The sequence below is a fragment of the Leguminivora glycinivorella genome, chromosome 8 (genome assembly GCF_023078275.1).
Source record: "Leguminivora glycinivorella isolate SPB_JAAS2020 chromosome 8, LegGlyc_1.1, whole genome shotgun sequence".
Taxonomy (NCBI): Eukaryota; Metazoa; Arthropoda; class Insecta; order Lepidoptera; family Tortricidae; genus Leguminivora; species Leguminivora glycinivorella.
The window spans coordinates 2,457,773-2,476,630 of NC_062978.1; the positions used below are offsets into that span (position 1 = coordinate 2,457,773).

The 18,858-nt window shown below is 39.8% G+C and overlaps 1 protein-coding gene across 1 annotated transcript in view; it reads right to left on the reverse strand.

Moving 5' to 3' along the window:
• Positions 1-4,585: 4,585 nt before the first annotated feature.
• LOC125228551 (LIM domain only protein 3) overlaps positions 4,586-18,858 on the reverse strand; it is a 124,220-nt gene continuing 109,947 nt past the window's right edge. Inside the window, 3 exon segments of the mRNA XM_048133161.1 lie at positions 4,586-4,846; positions 4,849-4,918; positions 6,047-6,197. Of these exon segments, the coding sequence (XP_047989118.1) occupies positions 4,785-4,846; positions 4,849-4,918; positions 6,047-6,197 (283 nt within the window). The 3' untranslated portion in view covers positions 4,586-4,784.

Below are 18,858 nucleotides of genomic sequence, written 5' to 3' on the forward strand. Positions count from 1 at the left end.
AATCTTTAATAAAATGATAACATCTCCGTAAGTACCTATTTATTTAAAAAATCTGGCTATTAAGATACATTACAGATTTTTTGAGTCTCACGCGTTCGAATTTAGAAAATTGTCACTGAAAATAATAGGCAAGTCACCGTTTTCAACCGGTATTTTAGTGACAAAATCCCGTATGCGAGATTCAAAAATCACCCTCCTGGCCGGCAACCAGCTAAACTACCCTATTTTGCTAACGGTACCCCGCCAGCAACGCTCACTTCTCAGGTGCTATCTGCCGCCACAATGGCATGGTCGCGACACGACATCTTTATGCCCGATATGAGATCGCTTTACCATTTTCCCCCGAAGGACCTTTTCAAATTTCCGCTCACCTACGCCACTGATAATATTTTTGCTGTTCATTGAGTGCATTGAGGAAATTAGTACCCCTTGACCTGACGCTGTCATTATTGTACTTACTTATAACAACGAAAGTCAATTTATATCGATTAGACATTTCATACGATCGGCACTATTTGGTTGTCCAAAACCTAATTCGCACAACTTCAAACTCGGGTATATCAATTCTGCTTTAAGGTTGATTATACAAAAAAAATATGTGTTATGATCTAAAAGACTGTCAACATTATAGCAGAATGGATTTACCCAGGTTTGAAGTTAAGCGACACAAATAATGTTTTTGGCTTCAGAATCAACAGCACTCTCCATCCCACCATCTAAAAAATGTTCCTAAATAGCGTACCCGTGATTGTATGAAAAATCGACCGTTTCACCAAAGTTTACTGTAATTTTTTTGATAACCCTAAAAGGCCACATCTTTAGGCCCGATATTATTATTCATTTATTATTCAATTAACATTATAACATTTTTGCTGTTCATTGTGTTGAGGAAATTAGCACCCCTTGACCTGACGTCATTGTTGTACAACAAAAAATCAATTTATACACATATCGATTAAACATCTCATGATTACGATGCCGGTCGAACATTTTCTAGTGTGGTTCATAAATCTCTATCTGAGTGAGTTTTGAGAAAGGCCTGTGGATTTCAGATAGTGTCAGACTATAGCCATACCTCGGACACTGCCTGGCGATGAAATATATAGAGGCGCGTTCCTAGCATACAGGCTAAGCTTGTGTAGGTGAACGCGTACACGTGACAGGCGGTAACTGTGAGGTAACCGAGAAGGGGTGGGCGGCACTTTCAACGGAGAGCGGGAGTGGCTATACTGTACGATAGTACTCTTTATTATACTGTGCTATAGCTAAGTCTAGTCTATGTGCTGTAGCTAAGTCTGTACGACAAGTCAGCCGAGCGCTCAGTTAAAAGCTAATTATCAATGTAACAAAGTCTTTTTAAATCTGACAAACCTTTGAAATATTTTGATATTTTTATTGATGGTATCAGTTTACTCACTCTTATTTCATGCCCGTTTTACTCGCGCACGGTTTTTCTTTATTCAGTCGACTTATTAGGGTTCTACGGTTTTTTATGGTCTGTTGACGGAAGATACGATTTATTTGTGTTTAGTTTGTGTTGTGCATATGTTATTATGTATTCTTAGTTTATTTTCTTTGTAGATAACATTTTAGAATATCTTTTTTAAAATTTATGTAACAAATCAAATTATTTTGTTAAATGTTTTTTTAGGCAGTAAAGCACGTAAATTATTTGATTTGTTACATACATCGATAGATAGCAGCACCATCTCTCTCGCTATATCAAAGGATTCATATAGGAGGTGCAAGCACAAATTGCTCGCCCTTAGAGTTGGTCAAAGACGCCTAGCCTTCAGAGATAAGATAACATACCTACACTAGAGAAATGTCGATGGGTGGTCGAGGTGGTGTAACGGTTTAGCACGTCAGCCGCGATAGCTGGAGACCCGGGTTCGATTCCCGGCTTCGCCGCCAGTGTAAGTTTTAGGTTTTAGTGAAGTGGTGATAGTGATTTGCCGTTTTCTGTAATTTACCCAATTTGTAGGGTAAATTACCGTAAAGTTACCGAGAACAGCACATCACTAGTTTTAAGGGTAAATATGGGTGAAGTAAGAAAACATAATAGTGACTTTGAATAAAGTTTTAATGAGCTACATCTTTGGTCGTATCATTGGTTACATAAACCCGAGACACTTGATATCGAACAAAATGTGTACATGACACCTTTTCTCCAGTGCAACATCTCAAGTAGGAATGCATGAAACTTACTACCAGGACCCGGACAGATTATTGCAAAAAATACGGCAGTATCTACTTTAACGCCGTGTCTTGCGTGGGCGACGGTCGCGCGACCGTCGCCGTCGCGTCTCATACTTCTATATCGATAAGGTTTGATTTCGTATGCGTCGCATCGCTGTCGCGTGACCATCGCGCGACCGTCGCCCACGCAAGCCACGGCGTAATAATTTTGCGTACTAGCGCTTAAATATATGTTTTTTAAAAGAAAAAGCTTAAAATTTTTGAACATTTAGAAAATTTACACATGTTTATATTTTATTTTTAGTTACCTACAACTTTTTTGCTATGGTTTTGTAATGATCTGTCCGAGCCATGCTTACTACAATAAATGCAGAAATAATAAAAATTGAACAAAGGGGCACCGCACTTATTCGCATTTTCTGATCAAAATACCTAAACAAATCAGATTATCAAGAATCCATGTGAAATGTGAATATTTGCGGTTTTACCCCTAACACATTACCTACTAAAGAAACTATTTTTTGTTTGAACTAGACATATTATTTTATTTTACACATATTTGACATTTTTCTATTTAATTCATTAATAATGATCACTTTACAGTACAATAGTCTACTTACAATAATACTTTATGTACATAAATAATACAAACATTATAACAATGTTCATAGTAGAGATAATAAACTTAACATGTAATATACATTATAGATACAAAACGAAATAACAAAGCAATTTAAAAAAAACTACAATTTTCGGCTTAGCCATGAGATTCCTCTACGAATATTAATTTAATTGAACTATTTTTAGTTCAATTAAACAAATATTCATATTTTTAAGGACAAACTTAATTATTTTGATCGCTAACATAATTGTTTAATTTGGGATTCTTGCTTATATGGCACTAAAGGTACATGTAACAAAAAATGTGTTAAGTACTTACCTAGAATATGTACATACAATTTGACACAATAACTATACAGTTACATTTATTTGATTCTCTTTCATTTTACTGGTTCACAACAATTTATAATATCGACGTTACTGTATTAGGGTCTCCCCAAATCAATCGACGCCGAATCGCTTTTCGCCGATCAAAATTCGCGTCCAGCGATGACGACGCGTAAGCGCCTTCGTACGTACTAACGAGCGATTTTTGATCGACTAGAGCCGGTTCCGCGTCGATAGGTTTGGGGAAACCTTTAGGTACCTATTTTAAGGATTATCTCGGGTTATCTCGCACGGACGGCAAGAGGCCAGACGGACTCACGTTGGTTCCGTGGCAGAAGGGTCAGTGCCTATTGTGGGACGCCACGTGTGTGAGTACTTTTGCTCCGTCCCACCTTGGCCTCACAATTAAGTCTGCTGGGTCAGCTGCAGAGTTTGCAGCTAGACTCAAGCACGCAAAGTACAGCGCCCTGGAACCAATGTACAAATTTGTGCCACTTGCTGTGGAGACGGCGGGACCCTGGGGAACTGAGGCTAAAGCCTTTGTTAGGGAACTTGGTCGCCGACTTAGGGATAGGGGCTGCGATCCGCGTTCCGGGTCGTATCTGGTGCAGGGGATTTCATTGGCTATACAGCGTGGAAATGCTGCTAGTGTGATGGGAACCTTTGGGCCCGGTACGACTCGGGCGGGTCCTAGTTAGTTTGCGCGTATGTTGTTGTTGCAATAACCCACATATGGGTAAATGACGAAGCCTGTTGCGGATAGCTTTATTGTTTGTGTGTAAGGACGACGCCTGTTGCTGATTTATGGCTGTAACCTCATGACGAAGCCTGCGTTGCGGATAATGGGTTGTAAAATATTTAGTGTTATTTTTGTCCAATAAATAATTTAATTTTAAGGATGATTTATCGAAATGAAGTTTATTGATACAACAAGTTATAAGACCAACTATTTTTTTTATCGAACTTTGCTTTTAACAAGAGAAATAAATTACACGATTCGAACTATACTGAACTGATTATTGAATATTAAAATATATTGTTGAAATGACGCCTTAAAACTAGGTACATTAATTTAGCAAAAGTGCAAGAATGAGATCATAATGATACAAGTAACTCAAAAAAGTAAGTGATAAAGTAAGTATTCCAAAATTATTATTACATTATTTATGTCGTGAAAATTATTGACATGTTCAGTTTTGAATGATTTGAAATACAAAGTACAATAAATTGAACTAATCACAAATCACTTTGAGTTCTAGGTTACAAAACAATGGTTTCATCTTCAATGTGTCATAATTATACTTTAATTACATACGTGGAATACGCAATAGTACATAAATGAGTAAAACAGCTTTACCATGTATGTGCATTACCTTAAAAAAGAATTTTCTACCTACGACTATTGAACAAATATTAACGTTAAATATCAAGTTCGCTTACACGTTCAATTTCACGTATTTTTGGTTTCGTGTAACGTGTTATCACGTATCCACGTATACTAAGTCTGTGATAGCACGTCCACTAGTCACTCACGCTGTGATATCACGTGTCCGCGTCTGATATCACGTGTCCGCCACTCATATCACGTGTTACTGGTACTTGGCGTAGGGATGCGCCGCGTCTCACGCGCGATAGTCTCAGCTCGGCGCAGGCAGGCCCAGGGGCTTGAGGTGCGGGGCCCCGGTAAAAGGGGCGGGGAAGAGCCCGACATGTTATTGTTCAGGTCCCCGGCGCGAGACGAGCCGTTCATGAGCCCCATTGCGTTGCTTGTCTGCTAAAAAGAAAAATCAATGTAAGACTAAAATTTAAGTGGTAACTCACTAATATTATAAGTATCTAAATTATTTCTATTTATTGCAGGGTCTTTTTTTTTAATTATAAATGGGCTTACTCTTGGCCACAGACTAGCCAGTTTGTATATTTATGATTAACCAGGAAAGGCGAAACCCCTCTCCTAATAGAGAAAAAGGCAAGTAATCGGAACAGAAAAATAAACAGAATTTTTAAAAGCGGCGGCAGATGCCAGCAGTGGACGCTGTTACGATTTCAACTGGCAGCCTCAAATAACATATTTGATTAAAATTGACATGTTATATTATAACACATCTCACGATGATGAGTATCTACAGTCATCACGCCCACGATACGATAATATTCCTTAAAAGTAACGAAAAGTTAGTAACTTCGGGAGAAAATAAAGTAAGGAAAAGTTACCAGTGGCGGCGGGAGAAAATAAACTAAGAAAAATTTACTAGTAGCGGCGTGATAAAATCAAGTAAGAAAAATTTATCAGTGGCGGCGGGAGAAAGTAAATTAAGGAAAATTTACCAGTGGTGAAGGGAGAAAGTAAAGTAAGAAAAGGTTACCAGTGGCGGTGGGAGAAAATAAACTAAGAAAAAGTTAACAGTAGCAGCGGGAGAAAATCAAGCAAAAAAAATTATCAGTGGCGGCGGGAGAAAGTAAATTAAGAAAAAGCTACCAGTGGCGGAGGGAGAAACTAGGTAAAGTAAGAAAAAGTTACCAGTGGTGGCGGGAGAAAATAGGTAAAGTAAGAAAAAGTTACCAGTCGCGGCGGGAGTAAGTAAAGTAAGGAAAAGTTACCGGCGGCGGCGGGAGGTGCGTGGTCTGCCGCTTAGCTGCCGGCGGGCGAGAGTAAAGTAATAAAAAGCTACCAATGGTGGCGGGAGAAAATAAAGTAAGGAAAAATTACCAATCGCGGCGGGAGATAATAAAGTAAGGAAAAGTTAGGGTCCCCCCACATCTAGCGTCTCGCGAGCGTAGCGTCGGGCCAACTGTACGGAAAAAGACGCGACGTCGACGCGGCGTCAGGCTTTGCCCATACAGTTGGCCCGACAAGTTACCAGTGGCGGCGGGAGTAAGTAAAGTAAGGAAAAGTTACCGGCGGTGGCGGGAGGTGCGTGGTCTGCCGCTTGAGGTGCGCCAGCGGCGGCGGGTTGTACGCCATGTTGGCGAACACGAGCCGCTCCTCGTAGTCGTACTCGCACAGAATCTTGTTCTCGCACAGGTAGAACCGATCGCCCACGCAGAACCTGTAACAATAACAAGTTTGTCAATACACTGAGAGAAAAAACAAACAGTTTTCATGTTCGTTCAACAAGTTTTTTGGTTAAAATAGCGCCTACGTGCTCTTTGTTTCAAACAACAAGTTAGATTTTCTTGTGTAACTAGTTCATTCTACAAGTTACTTGTCATTTTAATTGGCAATATTTTTGAATCAACAAGTCGATTTTATAAAAGCAACATGACACATATTTTTTTAAACATATGTTTGGCTGATTCAATCAAATATTTTTTAACAAGTTTGACCTTGTTGTTCGAACAAATTCGACTTGTACCATCAATATTGTGATTTATTTCGTTTACTAAAATAGTTCTGATTGAACTGATAAACCTGCAACAAGTCGAACTTGTTGAATTCACAATGCTTTCTCTCAGTGTAGGCTACTTGCCTCCTAGTCAAATCAGATTCTTTTTAAGAACTGTCAAAACGAATTTGAACGACTCGGTAGTGTGGAATTTACCTATATATGATTTCGAATTGAGTGACGGCACGGTCAACTTAGTCACTTTATATTTCTACCTGTGACTTATTAAATAGAAATTAGAGTTAAAAATAACTTCTGTCCATGTTTCTCTTTATTTCGTGCATGGTATAAAATATTTTATTTTAACTACAGTCAAGTTATAAGGACTTTGCTACACCGGGGTCCATGTGAAACTTTTTATACATATTGTAACACCAATTGTACAGACCATGGTTCGTAATAAATATTTACTTACTTACTAATTTTGTTCTCGCATAGAACCGATTGCCTACGCAAAACTCGTAGCAGTCGCAACTTTATTAACTGGACATCAGATGTCCTCTTAACAGGATAGGGAATCGAAATTTCATATTCTGTTGAGCCATTTTTTTCAAAGTTGTCCACCCCACTTTTTTTGTAACATGGGTATTTTTTACGCGATACATTCTTAGAATCGCGAGGTCTTTCGATCCTGATAGGAGAAAAAAATTGTCCCAAGTTTTCCATACATTTTTCAAACCTTCCATTCCGTTACCGCCATACAAAATGTATGAAAAAATGGTAACGGAATGGGTAAAAAACCTTGAGACACTTTTTTTCTCCTATTAGAATTGAAAGAGCTCGCGATTCTGAGTGAAAACCACATAAAAATTTACAAATCCAAAAAAAAGTGAGGTGGACAGTGGGTGGACAACTTTGAAAAAAATGGCTCTGTTACGAAAATTACAAGAATTTATTAAAACATGAAAACAGTTTTTCACTCCCAATTTTTACGAATGTCAAAAAATTACATACGGTACTACGCGCCAGGCCCCGTAGCCGAATGGCATTTCTCCGACGCCAAACGAAAGCGATACGCCGCTGGCTCTGTCGCGCCAATACGCAAGCGCGATAGAGATAGATATCTACTAGCGCTTCGTTTCGTGAGCGTTTCGTGAGCGATTGTGCCATTCGGCTAGCCACCCTGGCCCCGTAGCCGAATGGCATTTATACGACTCGAAACGCCACCGAAACGCCGCAGAAAGGTAGTCTGGCTCTGTCGCAAGAGAGATAGAGATAGATAGCTACAAAAGAGATATTATCGTGTGCGTTTCGTGAGCGTTTTTGCATTCGGCTACGCATACAGTTCTGCTTGAACTTCGCGTCTCTATTTAGACAGAACACAGCTACAGGTATGGTTAATATACATCAAATTATGTAAAAATATTAGGTATACATATTGTCCAAATCCGAAGAGGGGAATGGGATGTTGATAAGGAGAAGTAACTGTTTTCCTCTGAAAATATTATTCAATAATAGATACCTATATCGATACAACAATGCAGACTACAAAAATCTGAAACAACAGATTCGCGGTATCATTATTATTTCCATCGGTCCAATTACCTATTGTGATATCGATGCCAATCAGTTTTTGGTTACTAAACCCTGTTTGTATTAATTGCCGGCTAATTGGCGTGTATCTATCGCAAAACAGTGTAGCGACACTTTAATTAGGCGTAGGTGGGATCAGGTTTCAAGACATGGTACAGTCAACAACACAGCTGTGAATATAGACGAAGTGCCAAAAATATGTATACTTTATTGTTTTTTTTTTTTAATTATAAATGGGCGTACTCTTGGCCACAGACTAGCCAACGGCAAAGACGTGGCCTACGATGGAGTGAGCTCGCCCAGAAGATGCCTGTTCACTCTTGATTTGAAAGTTGCCGGGTTAATATGAGCTTGGAAATATAGCCGCCGGCAAGGGATTCCACTCCTTGGCAGTGAACATTGTCTGTACATTAAGGTGTTTATACATGTTTTTGACACTTTGTATTCACAGCTGTGTTGTTTGGTACTTCAGCTATGCCGGTGTTTGGACTTAGAGAGTATCGTAATTGCTTTATTTCTTTTCGTTCTCTAGGTTAGAGTATTTTACAATTATTAACAATTATTAACTAAATATAAAACATATATTTAATTGCATTATGATTAACATAACCTCCCCAGGTTAACCCCCTTGCCGCCAGAAGCACCGTAGCATCATTATTTATTTTTAAATTATCCATAGAAAGTAATCTTTTTGACTATCCAAACATGCGCTTTTTTCTGCTTAGAATTTAAAACATAATGCAAATCAAACCTTTGTGTCGATGTTTTTATGTATTGAAAATATCGTAATTGAGAGAGAGGGTAACACTATACGTTGGTAGATGTTTCCCAGTAATTATGCACAAGCATAATCGGCACAAGTCTCAAATCAACATATTGCGCGATTTGCGCGTCTATCAGAATATGCCTGTAACACGGCCGGATACAGTTACAATCGTGCAGTTATAATAATATTAGTCAGACGCTCGTTATTGTTATAATTATAGTCTATACAGCGTGGGCCTGAATAACCTAAAAGATTTAAACCATGTATTTTTGATGTACATGTCAAAAAAAATAAACTTTAAGGGAAGATTCTTTAGTTCAAATACAATCAATTTCTCTAAGAAACTAGCCTCTTAACGTTTACGGTTTATATCAAATTATTTAAAAAAAATAATTTAATTACTGAACACGTGTGTGGCATCCCTTACCACTTCCTAATGTCATTTATTTTGACATCTGCCGTCAAGCGCTTGACAATGACTTTAATGTTACAATTAGGGTCCTATCACACTGATTAATCCATTTATTTATGCATGGAAATGAATTTTTTTTTTTTCGAATTTAAGAAAAATCGATATACAGGGTGGTCCCTGATGATTAACCTAAGCGCGTGTCGAATTTAACGGAAAACAAAAATAACACGGTGTATATGAGATTTGTAATTTTTGAAGATTTTTCTTGTGTACCTTTTTTAATATTTTTACATGGCCTTTTAATAAGTCATATCAAAGCACAAAGTCTTGGAGGTTTTTTTGAATATTTTATTTATTAGTCTAAACTTAATGTGGCCAGGAAACAAACGAACACTATTAAAATCTTTCGGATTATTCAGGCCCACTTTGTATATTATATACCCGTAGTATATGTAGGCACTTACACACCTATTTATAAATCTGAGGTGTTACGCCGTGGCTTGCGTGGGCGACGCGACGGTCGCGCGATGGTCGCGCGACGGCGATGCGACGCATACGAAATCAAACCTTATCGATACGGAAGTATGAGACGCGACGGCGACGGTCGCGCGACCGTCGCCCACGCAAGACACGGCGTTAACCGTAAACAAAGTTCTAAACGAATTAACTAGCCCTCGGCCTCGGCCCAAAAACAAGATCCTAATCGTGATTATCATTACTTTGATTAAGGAGCCGGAAAGCGGCCTCCATAAAATGTCTAAGGAACGAAATAGAGTATCGCGAGTGGAAAGGTCAGTGAAGGCGTCACAGCGATAACGTCACGCGAACGCATCCCTCGATGCCGCACAAAAGGCTTCGACTCAGCACTCGCCAGCGGCCGCCGTCGCCCGTCGCCCGCGCCGGAACCGCCCGATAACACCTTATCTCACCCCTCCCGCGTCTTCCTACCGCACCCAGTCAGTACTCCCTCTTTTGTTTCACTTGTCACAAAAATTAAGCGCAATACCTCTGCTACAAATGTCTCTTTTTTAAAGGGGCCAATTTCCACCGCAACTCAGTCGATTTCGCCGCTCTTAATTAACTTTATTTCCTGTTCTCCCTGCCGACTTTTGTTTTTAGGAGTTGTCCCTTTTTATTTTGCTATTTTTTGTCTGCAACGCGTAATGGAAAAGATGTAGAACGAAATTTTAATGACTGGCTGCAAGTTAAGCTTTGTGCGGGGCGCCATTGTGCGGCGACGGCGCGAAGTTTGACGTTTTGAGCGGACGCGGCCATTGACTGCTTTCCATGAGCCGTGAAACAAAAGCGTTTAGGGAAGATCGGTGAAGCGGTGAGAGGTGCGCGATTTTATCTGCTATCAGCAGGGTTAGCACATGATTGCCGCGAGAGTATGTCGCCGCGAGATAGACTACCCGTCCTTATGCCATTAATGCAGTTAGAAGAAGACGTGTCATCTATCTCGCGGAGACATACTCTCGCGGCAATCGTGTGCTAGGCCTACTGAGCTACTCGTGTGCTAGGTACGTAGCAATAAATATACAGTATGTAAACTAACGAAAACCATTTACTGTAACCCGTAAATGTGCAGGTGATACTGAGAAACTTTTACTATGGGACCAACACCCAAAACGCGAAATAAAAATTTACTCTCCCATAGGAAATACTTACTATAAAATAAAACTACCTATGAAACTGTCAGAAGATATTTTCGTGATTTCGGGGTTGATCCCATAGTAAAATTTTCTCAGTATCACCTGGACATTTACGGGTTACAGTAAATGGTTTTCGTTAGTTTACATACTGTATAGATACTAGTACCTGCGTTTACCACGCTAACATCTTCGAAACAGCTAGTGATCTGGTAACAAATTAACGGCAGGAAATGCGAGGCATATAAATTAATTGTAAAAGTAGTTTGTAGTTTAGGTCAATCCGCGGAAAGAGTATATGAGTCACGATTTTATGGCACGTTCCATTTATTCACGATGCAGGTTCAAGTGATAATCTAACTCTAAATAAGTGTTACTTTCCTGATGTATGCATATATCCTTTCATTTGCAGCTGTAGTTCAAATAAACACCCAATTCGTTAGTTCGTTACAAGAAGTCGTGACTCACGTTACTTTTACGTGGACCCGTTTGTAGGTAACTTAACTAAAATTTTTACATTAAAATTTAATATTTAAGTTTTAATTATGTTATGTAATTCATCACCCCCTTTCTTCCCGTGGGTGTCGTAGAAGGCGACTGTGGGATATGGGTTAAATTGTGGCGTAGGCGAAAGGCTGGCAATCTGTCACTGCAATGTCACAATTTCGTTTTCTGTCAACCCCTTATTTGCCAAGAGTGGCACTGAAACTTGAGTAGTTTCATGGGCTCTGCCTACCCCTTCATGGGATACAGGCGTGATTGTATGTATGTATGTAATTATGTTATGTTAATTAATTCGTTTGTGAACTACGTATTTATAACCCATATCTATATTTCATATTAACTACTGAATGCTTTGAATTTATGGTTAAATTCAATTACAGGATTTTCTAGGAAATACGTAATAGGAACGCAGGGGGGGTACGTGCAACGAGCAGCGAGTGAACAGAGCCTCTGTGGGTTTTTGACTGTTTAGAATATGTTTTTTTTTTTTTAGAGCATAATGTGCCCCACTGCTGGGCAAAGGCCTCCCCCCTCTTTTTCCACTCATCCCTGTTTGGAGCAACATCTGGCCAATCTTTCAAAAAGGAGTCCAAGTTATCCCGCCATCGCCGACGTGGTCTGCCGGATCCCCGGTTTGACTTAGAATATTTTACTTTTACTTGATAATTATTTGTGAGCCGATTTAATCAGATAAGATGTACACGTATGGCTTACAAAAAATAACATTAGAATGAAAGTGACGGATTTATGTGATTTATGGCCCTCATAAATGTGCTAGCTATAGCACATGATTAACGCGGCAGTATTCGGCGCGACATGCGCGTCTTTTTCTAATTGTACTAATGATGTGACACAATCTCGCGTTATCATGTCAAATGAATGTCTAATTTTCCTGCCATTTTACACTATCGAGTAACGTACTCGTATTCTAAAACCACAAGAAATCATGGCGGCGGAGCAGCTCCGCTGCCGCGCCGCCGCCGCGCGTCGCGTGCTAGGCTGCTAAGCACAGAGAACCTCCTATAGAGTGCCAATCTTGTAAATTTTGTGCGTGCTACAAATCACCACTGTTTGGGGCGCGAAGAGCGGGAGGGGAATGTGTTTAGCGCGCTGCGATTGGTCGTTTCAAGGACGGCAGGCAGTCGCGCCAGAAGTATGACTGTCCCAATACTGTCGCGTAAGTGGCCATCAGTGTAAGTTGACCTATGCCGGCTCTGAATAAATTATAAATATGATTTATTTGTGGAATGTAATACCGTCCGTTTTTAAATTTGAACTTCTTGTTACCTTTCCACACTACAGGTGGACATCTTTAAGGCATCAAAATACCCTTTTTCAATTTTTTTATTGCGAAAAACACTGAGCTGCTTTCGGGTCGGTTACTTGGTCGATTTGCAGCTGTAGTTCAAATAAACACCCAACTCGTTAGTTCGTTACAAGAAGTCGTGACTCACGTTACTTTTACGTGGACCCGTTTGTAGGTAACTTAACTAAAAATTTTACATTAAAATTTAATATTTAAGTTTTAATTATGTTATGTAATTCATCACCCCCTTTCTTCCCGTGGGTGTCGTAGAAGGCGACTGTGGGATATGGGTTAAATTGTGGCGTAGGCGAGAGGCTGGCAACCTGTCACTGCAATGTCACAATTTCGTTTTCTGTCAACCCCTTATTTGCCAAGAGTGACACTGAAACTTGAGTAGTTTCATGGGCTCTGCCTACCCCTTCATGGGATACAGGCGTGATTGTATGTATGTATGTAATTATGTTATGTTAATCTTCATATTAACTACTGAATGCTTTGAATCTATGGTTAAATTCAATTACAGGATTTTCTAGGAAATACGTAATAGGAACGCAGGGGGGGGGGGTACGTGCAACGAGCAGCGAGTGAACAGAGCCTCTGTGGGTTTTTGACTGTTTAGAATATGTTATTTATTATTTTTATTTTTTTAGAGCATAATGTGCCCCACTGCTGGGCAAAGGCCTCCCCCCTCTTTTTCCACTCATCCCTGTTTGGAGCAACATCTGGCCAATCTTTCAAAAAGGAGTCCAAGTTATCCCGCCATCGCCGACGTGGTCTGCCGGATCCCCGGTTTGACTTAGAATATTTTACTTGATAATTATTTGTGAGCCGATTTAATCAGATAAGATGTACACGTATGGCTTACAAAAAATAACATTAGAATGAAAGTGACGGATTTATGTAATTTTTGGCCCTCATAAATGTGCTAGCTATAGCACATGATTAACGCGGCAGTATTTGGCGCGACATGCGCGTCTTTTTCTAATTGTACTAATGATGTGAGACAATCTCGCGTTATCATGTCAAATGAATGTCTAATTTTCCTGCCATTTTTAACCGCCTTCCAAATCTCAAAGGAAGGGGTTCTCAATTCGTCTGTTTTTTATTTTTTGTTTTTTTTTTTATTTTTTTTAATGTTTGTTCCTCGATATCTCCGTCGTTACTGGACCGATTTTGAAATTTTTTTTTTTGATTGAATGTATATGCATACAGATTGGTCCCATTGTCCTCAGAACCCAGTTCTGATGATGGGATCCTGGAGAAATCGAGGGAACTCCTCAAATCTGAAAGGCATACATATGGTGATTTTTGTGTTTTTAAAGGAACAGCATGCATTTACGTACGGAACAGTGACATTTGGTGCAGTGGAACTGCTGATGATGGTCAGAACGGAACTCCTCAAATCTGAACGGCACACTTATAGTGACTTTGGTATTTTTATAAGAACAGCATGCACTTACGTCCAGAACAGTGACATTTGGTGCAGTGGAACTGCTGATGAAGAGTGAGCCGCCCCTGGTTAGAGTTCCGTTTTGATAATCATTATCATCTGTAAGTACTTCAGAATCATCCAAATTTCAAAATTGGTTCAGAAATGACGGAGATATCGAATAACAAACATTAAAAAATATACAGACGAATTGATAACATAATCCAACATTTGAAAGTGTTTATCACCAAAACCCCAAAGGTCTTCTTTTTCTTAAAAATTATACACCATCGAGTAACGTACTCGTATTCTAAAACCACAAGAAATCATGGCGGCGGAGCAGCTCCGCTGTCGCGCCGCCGCCGCGTGTCGCGTGCTAGGCTGCTAGCCTACCGAGTGGCGATACTGGCGATCACACGCGTGTTCAGAAACGTTCAAACATTAATTCATTTTTGATCCTTTTTGTTTAAATCTGTATTTTCATTAATTTCCATTTAATATTTTTTAATTTAATTCATAATAATTGTCAAAATAATGTATTCAATTTGCATAATTTTTAATTCAAATATTGTATTCATTCAAGTTGACATTACGCATTTTATAAATCATTTGTATTATTTTTAATTCATTAACCATTCGTAATTCATTATTTATTCAATTTGTATATTTGTTAAATAAAATATCAATATTGTTTAAAATCACATATGCAATTCAAGTTTCTATATTCAAATTTTACCTATGGCAATGTTTAAATTCAAATTTGACAGCTTTTAGAGCTTTTTAAAAACTTACTGTTACTGTTCGTTATTCCGCTCTCCAACGACACTGTGCTACTTTCTTTGTTCTTTATTCAATTTCGCAACTATTCACATTTTTTCAATTTGGAATCCACATCCATTTGGATTTTCTATGGTCCTTCGAGCCTTCGAAATTGTGAGGGGGCAAGATTGTGGCACCGAGTCGAGCTCCACATATTCAACGGACGTTCTTCAGCGAAGCCGTGGGTCATCCAGGTTGGCGTAGGGCACATCCAGCTACGTGCCAGTTCCGGAGCTGACACTCATCGCGTCCCATCAGTCAGGAGCGACGAGTGAATTCACGAACAGCATTCACCGGACACACGGAGCAATTCCCACTACAGTGGGAATTCACCGTAACCGTCAGTCAGTTACGGAATCCAGCCCATCCAGCACCAACCAGACCAATCCAGGAGCAATTCAGTGGAGAGCAACGGCAGCCAGATTCAATCATCCATATTCAGATCCAGGAGCAGTCAGCGCAGAAGGAGGAAGCACGAAATAGTGAGATCGTTCCTTGTCCTTCTATTCAATTCACATTCCTTTGTTTTTTTGCAACTGTTCCATCCATCCATTCATACATTTCAATTATATTCATATTAACAGTTATTCTATCAAATTCACATAATAGTAAATTCATTGTCTTCATTGCCATAATTTGGTCAGTACACAGTAGATATACACATTTATTCATAAGCGATATTCATTTTTGTAGGCATGTCCTAACCTTTCAACACATTTCGTAGTAACACATAACATTTAAATTCACAAATACACTTTTAACTTCATACCTAACTTTTATAAATTAATCATACAGTCTATTCAATAATTCACTCGTCTAATTTCAATTTTAAACACTTTTAATCTCACGCGAACACGTTATTGAGTCAATTTTTATATCTAACTGCAGATTGCCGGTAAGGTGTAAACAAACTCATTAACTGATTACATAACCATACGTGCATCTCATATCAGCGTTGCGTTGCATACAAGTTTGAGCGCCTGAGTATTTGTAATAGCAAATTGTATTCATGACATTTTAATTAAATTTATATACTTAGGCAATTCAATTAATTTATTATGTCACAATGTTTTTTGACCCAGATTTACACAAACTTACTTACAGGCGTGAGATTATTACAGGCAAACTTACGGCCTTTCAGCAGTTTATTTCTCATTTAGCAGCCGAGAAACAGTTAAACGAATTGCAGTTTGCTGAACTAAAGTTACGGTTTGACAGAATAGGGCCTTTATATGACGAGTTTAATGCATTACAGATAGATATAGATATTATATTGTCTGAATTCACAAATGGAGAGAATATCGGAGAGGAGCAGGCACTCTTCGAAGATGTGTACTTCGCAAGCATGTCAGCTGCGCAAGTACTGATACAAAAATATTCAAAACTTGATTCTACAGTCAAAGTGTCCACTCAGGCTTTGAAAAATAATGTAGACAGCAAAGCACGTAATCTGCGGTCTACATTTCACACACAGGTGTGCACATATGCACCTGAAATTCCCACAAATTCAGTTGTTCACAGGCACAGCTTGGCACCGGAACAAAACGCTTGTGAGGAGCAGTTTTCAATAGCTGATCCTGGCGAGCAATCCATCAAGTTGAATGAGCCGCTGACAGATGGCTATATAATTCATAATTCATTCATAATTCACAGATGCAATCCCAATCGTGTGGCGGGAACACCGAGCAACCCCATTTACGGTCACGTTCTTGAGAGTCCAGGGTTGCTCAGTTTCATACATCACATTATTGTAATGTACTATAAGCAGAACAAATCAGTTGACGCCTTAGTTGATTGTCAATGACGTCACTGCCTATACCTGGCTGCATAGCTATAGCGCCGTGCGCGCAGCTGGCACCCGGGCTGTCCGGCATTGACTTCGTGGCGCTTGCAGCGAGCGGACGTCTCCTGAATCTCTGTGGTCGAAGGGTCGCGTGAGCCATACTTTTGTGTTCAGTGCAGTGCAGTGAATAAATAAGCAATCGTGTTAAAGTTAAGGCTAGTAGATTTTAAGCTTGTTCTGATAAATCATTGTTTGCGTTTAGCTTATGCTTGCTTAGATAATTAAATTGCTTTAAACTTAAATAAAACGGTTTCTAGATTAAATCATTTTTTTATTTAGTGCAATCCTGTTGTTTATCCTTATATCAGAAACGGGATAAAGAACTAGTTTGCTCACACAAGTGGATTTCGTGATTGAGTTTTGAATTAAGAAAACCGTTACGTGTTGCGTTGCATTTTAAATACCAACGATTGCTTATTGATCGCTAGCATATACCTTAGCTACTTAGCTGTTGATTCTTTTGTGTGTATTTTACTTGTGAGTAAATTGCATAATGGTGTATAGTAGGAGTAGATCACGATCACGTAACCGTGAAAGACCACATACTCGAGGTAGGTCGCGCGTTCGTAAACGGCGTCATTTTCGAAATAGGCGTGATTCGCGGAGTGTATCTAGCGACATTAGTAACGGTGAATCGCGACGTAGCTCGAGTGCAGGACGGCGGTGTGATTCGCGGAATGGCTCTCGCGTTCTAGATCGAAGTGATTCGTGGAGTACTGAAGAACGCCGTCCACGAAGTAGGATTAGGAAACGCTCGCGCAGTAGGAATAGGCGTCGGTCGCGTAGTAAAACCGCAGTTCGCTCTAATAGCAGGGCTAAACGTAGTCATTCGCATAATGTTTTACGAATCCCACGGCGCGATCGTTCGCGAAGTAGCTTACGCGGCGAGCCGCGACGCAATTCACGTCATGTTCACGTCGATACGGAGAAACAAACTCGTGCTGTACGCGTACTTACACCTGGAACGCCACCTTTACCAGATTTTTCGGTCATTCCGCCTCGACAACATTCTTTAGAATCTCGCGAACCCGGTTCTGAGGCGTCTACTCTTGCACAAGCGTTGATGCAGGCTATTAAATCGGTTCAACCTGTCAGATCACAACATTACTATGTGTCAAACTTTGATCCCTCGTTGCATAACATCGAAGCGTGGTGTGAAGAAGTAGACCGCGCCAGAACCGCAAATGACTGGAACGATCACGAGTGTTTGTCGCGTGTAGCCTCTTGCTTGAAAGGTGACGCGAAAGTTTGGTTAAATGAGTGGGTTACGAATGATAGGACGTGGTCAAATTTTAAACGGGAGTTTATAGCTTTGTGTCCTAATAAACTTGACCACGCTAACATTTTATTTGACTCCATGAATTCTACATCGGACAAATATTCTACTTATGCGGAATATGCGCGACGTACATTATTGCGTTTGAAGATTGTTCAAGGTCTAAGCGATGAGTTGAGGATTTTAATTGTAATTCGCGGCATAGACAATCCTCAAGTACGTGCAGCAGCGGCTAATGCAAATCTAACCCCCGAAAATATCATTTCATTTTTATCAATCTATACTAAGCCTAAATTTTTAAAACGAGATAACACAAGTCGCCAAGGAAAGGGCCCTCAAACAAGGGATAGTCCGTTCTCTGGAAAAAAATGTTTTAATTGTAATCAACGGGGACATATTAGTCGCGATTGCAAACGTCAGAAACCTACCAACGCTTCCGATACGCAGCCAAAGTCAGGTTCAGCTTCAGGCCTAAGCTCCGGTTCAGGTCCTAGTAATTTGTGCACATTTTGCAAGAAGCAGGGACATACGGAGGATAAATGTTTTGCGAAAACTCGATCTTCTGATCAGCGTAATCAGCGTAACGTGAATCTTTGTTCTCGCCGGTCGAGTAGTCCCAGAAGCAAGGACGTAACTACGGCCGTTATAAACGGAGTACCGGTTGATGTACTCATTGACAGTGGTGCCATTGAAACTTCCTTGATTTCTTCCGATGCCGTTAAGCATATACCTTGCCAGCCTAAACCTAAACGTACACCTCTGCTAGGGCTAAGCGATAAAGAAATTAT